This window comes from Sinocyclocheilus anshuiensis, unplaced genomic scaffold (assembly GCF_001515605.1).
Source record: "Sinocyclocheilus anshuiensis isolate Anshui unplaced genomic scaffold, SAMN03320099.WGS_v1.1 scaffold447, whole genome shotgun sequence".
Classification (NCBI taxonomy): Eukaryota; Metazoa; Chordata; class Actinopteri; order Cypriniformes; family Cyprinidae; genus Sinocyclocheilus; species Sinocyclocheilus anshuiensis.
Genome location: NW_015552615.1, coordinates 3,996,635 through 4,002,803, shown reverse-complemented (window position 1 = coordinate 4,002,803; position 6,169 = coordinate 3,996,635). Strand labels below are relative to the sequence as shown.

At 37.2% G+C, this 6,169-nt stretch overlaps 1 protein-coding gene across 2 annotated transcripts in view; it reads left to right on the top strand.

Annotated features, from left to right (window-relative positions):
• Positions 1-540: 540 nt before the first annotated feature.
• Positions 541-6,169, top strand: part of LOC107666084 (endoplasmic reticulum-Golgi intermediate compartment protein 3-like) — a 14,533-nt gene continuing 8,904 nt past the window's right edge. For both annotated transcript variants that reach the window (XM_016457193.1, XM_016457192.1), the window contains exons 1-7: positions 541-749; positions 1,051-1,121; positions 1,313-1,400; positions 1,982-2,101; positions 2,484-2,577; positions 5,171-5,336; positions 5,434-5,491. In XM_016457193.1, coding sequence (XP_016312679.1) covers positions 662-749; positions 1,051-1,121; positions 1,313-1,400; positions 1,982-2,101; positions 2,484-2,577; positions 5,171-5,336; positions 5,434-5,491 — 685 coding nt within the window. In that variant the 5' untranslated portion in view covers positions 541-661. The remainder of the gene's footprint in view (positions 750-1,050; positions 1,122-1,312; positions 1,401-1,981; positions 2,102-2,483; positions 2,578-5,170; positions 5,337-5,433; positions 5,492-6,169) is intronic.

Below are 6,169 nucleotides of genomic sequence, written 5' to 3'. Positions count from 1 at the left end.
ATTTATAACTTAGTATATCCACGTTCACAAGTGAGAATGAAGTAAAAAGTGAAGGCAGTAAAACACATTTATATAATTATTTATAATAACACATATTATATATATGGCTTGTGGATATAAAAATAAATCCTAATTAGTTTATATTCATACAACCATGTTTAAGGTTCAGTCCATAATTAATGTTGGGTAAATTAATAACATTACAACAAAATTCCAAAATCAGATTACACTTACAAAGTAAATCAATTAAACAACACAAAATGTGCACATATTATCAATATCTATAAAAAAAAAAATTAAAGCCGTGTTGTTTGGTTATATTTTATGCAGATCTTGAGCCTGCATTTCATCTGTAATTACAAATGTAAATGGATAATATATAAATAGTATATTAAGGAGGTCCTAAAATCCACGTTAAGGTATAATACAAACTTTTTAATAATAATGTTTTTAAGGAATTCTACAATAAATTGGTTTTTAGAATGCAGATATTCAGAAATCTACCACTAGAGGGTCAACATACCAGGGACGCTCCAGGGACGCTCCAGCTACGCGGTGGAATCTGATTGGCTGAGAGGACTCCATCACTTCCTTGGTGTACCGGAAATGGATCACTGGAAATCGAAGTGACGGCTAGCTTTACCGCCGCACGAGAGGGAGAATGGATGCGTTAAATAAACTTAAACAATTTGACGCTTATCCGAAAACTCTAGAGGACTTTAGGATCAAAACATGTGGAGGAGCCACGGGTGAGTGATACATATCCACCGAGAGCTGTAGAAGTGCTGAGCGCCATTCATACACAGGCTCATGGGTAGAAAGCAGTGCTGAACAGTGCTAATTAACATAAAGTCGTAAAATATGCACATATAATTACATCTTGAAATGACACAAAAATGAACAAGTTTGAATGGAATATGTCACGGGGGCGCTTAAATCCAAAACTGTATGAGATAAGAGTCATGGTTAATGTGACTGTGATTTAAATGCCATGTAAATCAGTCTTTAGGAAGTTGTTTCTAATTCACATGTTCTTTATTCACTTTATAGTGACCATCATCAGTGGACTTATCATGTTGATTCTGTTCTTCTCTGAGCTACAGTATTTTCTAACTAAGGAGGTGGGTGAATGATTTAATACAACCTTGTGCTGCATAATATATTTGTGACTCAATCTCATGACATCTGTCTGTCTATAGTGACTGTGAATGTAGATTGTATTTTTGTTAATAGTATTATTGTACGTTTTTAGAGCTGTTCATAAAACTTTGATGAAATATATTTGAGTTCTGGCTTTGATGTCACCTCTTAGGTCCATCCTGAACTATTTGTAGACACTTCCAGAGGAGACAAACTAAGAATCAACATTGATGTTATATTTCCACATATGCCTTGTGCCTGTAAGTAAACATTTTGTTCTGATTTATCTTTTGCATACTTTGTAGATAAAAGTTACGGTCCTGTTGTTCATAATACACTATAAAACCATATGAGAACAATTAAAGAAAATATCAAATGATCTTTTGAACCGGGCTTGATTAAGCAGTTGTAAAATGAAAGAAGGCACTATACCGTGAAATATTTTTGGTTCGAATGACCTGAAAATGTCTGGTCATAGCTTATGTAGATTGCAGTGTCTCGAGCAAATTTCCATGTCATACAGTAGGGAAAATATTTATTTGATCCCCTGCTGATTTTGTAAGTTTGCCCACTTACAAAGAAATGAAGGGTCTGTATTTTTTATGGTAGGTTTATTTTAATGGATAGCGACAGAATACAGACCAAAAAAAATCCAGAAAAAAACACATTATATAAAGATTAGAGATATCACCCCAAAAACCTGATGCAGTCATGCAAAAGCAAACTGATACTTACCTAATTGAGGATGGTGTCATGATATTTAATCCAGCTGTGTGAGGTTATTTTCTCTGGCCACACAGGTTGTTGAGTTGTTTGCACTTTTGTAATTTTGTTTTCTTAGATTTGAGCATTGATGCCATGGATGTAGCAGGAGAACAGCAACTAGATGTGGAGCATAACTTGTTTAAACAGAGACTCGACAAAGAGGGCCAGCCAGTCACAGCAGAGGCTGAAAAACACAGTCAGTATCATCATATCAAGCTGATATTCGTGTTTTCTGATATACTGCTGAAAAAAGTACATTATATCATTCCTGTAAAGTTGAACTCTTTCCACACACACTTAAAATACTTTTAAGGAATAGTTCATGCATAAATTAAAGTAAAAAAGAGAGAAATATGGCCAATTTGATACTTTTATGGTGCTTGTTTTGCGCCCTTTGTAAACTTCAAAATAACAGAATTCTTCAAAAACAAAATAATTAAATTCTAAAAAAAAAAATCATATCTAAATAATAAAAACTGTAAATAAAAGTAGGATATGTAATTACAAACATAGTTTGAATATACAGATTACAATTTTTTTTAATATACGCATTGATTTGACTTGTCCTTTCTGTGCAGATTTGGGGATAGATGAAGAAGGGGTGTTTGACCCCAGTAAGCTGGATCCTGACCGCTGCGAGAGCTGTTATGGAGCTGAGACTGACGATTTAAAGTGAGTTTCACCTTTGTCTGATAATGCACCACCACCACAAACAGAGCAGCAGAGGTTTCCTGATGGGGAAACTGCTGGTAGAACAGGTCTGTCTGCAGGCATGAAGCCAGTTCTGAAAGCTATAGTTACGATCCGGTAAATCGACAGGTGCTTACATAGTCAAAATAGTTCAAATTCATAACCACATGGCTAAATGAAAGTGGAGGAGATTAATTAGAAGTTTCCAATTCCTTCAAGGCCTCTGTATTCACACTTCTTTTGTTGAACGAAAGTGTCTTGTTAGGCAGCTGAATTGTCAGTCAACCAGTCAGATTTACAATTACATTTGTATTGTAAACTATATATGTATTTGAGACATTTTAATGCAAAGTGTAAATGACAATGTGTTATTGTAGCATTGTGTATATACAATGACTATTTATTAATTTTTAGTTTTACTAATTTTGTGTGTTTTGACATGGTATTTTTTATATTTCTATTTCACTTATTTTATTTTTAGTCATTTTAGTTCTTCAAACATTTTATTTCAGTTAGTTGCTATGGCAACATTTCTAATTCTTAAGTTTTTCTTTTATATTTCAGCTTTATTTGAAGTAACAAAAATTATTTTAATAGTTTTAGGTGACAGTGACAACACTGCTTTTGATCAGCACCTGATGTTAAAGGGATAGTTCACCCAAAAATGAAAATTCGGTCATTATTTACTCACCCTCGTGTCGTTCCAAACCCGTAAGACCTTCGATCATCTTCGGAACACAAATTAAGATATTTTTGAAGGAATCTGAGAGCTCTCTGACCCTCCCATAGACAGCAAGGGTCCTTACACGATCAAGGCCCAGAAACATAGCAAGGACATCGGTAAAATAATCCATGTGACATCAGGGGTTCAATCGTAATTTTACGAAGCTACGAGAATACTTTTTGTGCGCAAAAGTATGTGGCATTATGGAGAGTATCAGCTGAACGTAAACAGCGTATGCTATTCTGTGTCAGCTGCGCCATTTACGTCGTTTACGCTTTGATTTGAACGAAAACAACGTATATGCGTGGCGCAGCTGACACAAAACAGCATACGCAATTTATGTTCAGTGGATACTCTCCAAAATGGCGCCAGGGTTTGGCGCGGAGGAGACAAATTGTTGAATAAAGTCTTTTTTTTTTTTTTTTTTCTTTTGCGCACAAAAAGTATTATCATAGCTTTGTAAAATTACGGTTGAACCACATGGATTATCACTTCTTTTGCGCACAAAAAGTATTCTCGTAGCTTCGTAAAACTACGGTTGAACCCCTGATGTCACATGGATTATTTTACCGATGTCCTTGCTACATTTCTGGACCTTGATCGTGTAAAGGCCTGGACACACCAAGCCGACTTCAAAGAACTAGCGGCGACGAAAGCCGACGGTGTTGTCGCCTCGCATCAGACCATAAAGCTGCGCTAGAACACACCGCACAGACTACAGCCGACGGCAAACTAACACGTGCGTTCTGCGTGTGCGTGAGAGGAATTAACTGTCTATATCAGCAGCTATTAATAGTATATATTTGTCATTCAAAAGGAGAAACCGAAACATTTACATTTAGTCATTTAGCAGACGCTTTTATCCAAAGCGACTTACAAATGAGGACAATGGAAGCAATCAAAATCAACAGAAGAGCAATTATATACAAGTGCTATAACAAGTCTCAGTAAGCTTAACGCAGTACACATAGCAAGGGTTTTTTAAATAATATAATAAATAAAAAGAAAACAGATAGAATAGAAAAAGAATAGAGCAAGCTAGTGTTAGAGGTCTTTTTTGCTTTTGTTAATTGTATAATAAATTAAAAGAAAACATAGAATACAAAAAGATTAGAAAGCAAGTGTTAGTTTTGTTGTTGTTTTTTTTAAGAAAACAAGCAGCAAATGAATAGAGTGCAAGTCTAAAGGGACAAGTGTTGAAACAAAGATATACGAGATAAACGCATATATATGAAACGTAAACAAAGCAGCACTTGCTTACCATTTTGAATACGAAAGCCGACGGTGTTGTCGCCTCGCGTCGGCAGCGTTGGACCAAAAAGCTGCGCTCGAACACACCACACAGACTACAGACTACAGCCGACGGCAAACTAACACGTGCGTTCTGGGGATGGGTGAGAGGAATTAACTGTTTAACATTTAAACAGCCTTCTGTCCTTACCGCCTTCATTTACATGCTTGTTTTCATCACTTTCACTTTAATTCTCGGGCACTGACTCGTTCGCTAAACTGAACATCCAATCAGAGCTCTCACTCGCGCCAACGGTCCCGACGCCGATTCAGCATGTTGAATCGGGCAAACTGCCGCCGACGTGAGCCCGACGAGAGCCGACGAGTGGAACACACCAAACAAACTAGCCCGACCGTTGTTCGCCATCGGCCCGACGTTGGCCAACGGCCGACCGATGGCTTGGGGTGTCCCGTCCTTAAGGACCCTTGCTGTCTATGGGAGGGTCAGAGAATTAATGACAAAATGTTCATTTTTGGGTGAACTATCCCTTTAATAGCAGGTGTATATAGGGCCAAATAGCTTGTGATTGTGATTTAAGACACTAACTGGTTGTTCTGCAGGTGTTGTAATACCTGTGATGATGTGCGGGAGGCGTACCGGCGGCGTGGCTGGGCGTTTAAGACCCCTGACACCATTGAGCAGTGTAGGAGAGAGGGCTTCAGCCAGAAGATGCAGGAACAGAAGAATGAGGGATGTCAAGTCTACGGCTTTCTGGAGGTCAATAAGGTAATATGCAGCCCTGTGAATCAGTATTTTTATTGAATTCAAGTACATGCTATATTTAAAAAAAAAAAATCACAACATTTCCTATATCTTGCTCCAGGTGGCAGGAAATTTCCATTTTGCCCCTGGAAAGAGCTTCCAGCAGTCTCATGTACACGGTAAAGACTCGGGTTTAGTTAAGTATGAATCGAACACAAACCAAAGCTCTTAGGTCTGATGCAGAGGCATGTTTATTAGTTTTAGTGCATTAACCCTTTTAAGGACTGGACCTTTTGTGTTACATCAAAAATCTAAATTGAAACAGCTTTTATATTAAGCCTATGTGCCTGCCAATATGCGTCAGATCTGAAAATTTGATTTGTCTGCATGTAGTCAGATGCTTCATGTAGCCTCTCATTTCTTAATATGCAAAGACGTTCAGTGCCTTGCGAAAGTATTCATACCCCTTCATTTTTTTTCACGTTTTGTTATATTGCTGCCTTATGCTAAACTGCTTTAAATTACTTTTTTTTCCACATCAATCTATACACCATAATGGTAGAGCAAAACACAGGTTTTTAACATCTTCACAAATTTATTAAAAATAAAAAACTTAAATGATTCCATTGCGCAAGTATTCATACCCTTATCTGGGACAGTTAAAATTTAGCTCAGGAGCATTCATATTGCTTGTAGATGTCACTACACTTCGAGTGAAGTTAACCTGTGGCAAATTCAATTGAATGGATATGATCTGGAAAGGCACACGCATCTTAATAAAAGGTCTAACAGCTGATAATGCATATCAGAGCAAAAACCAAGCCCTGAGGTCAAAAGAACTGCCTGTAGAGCTCAGA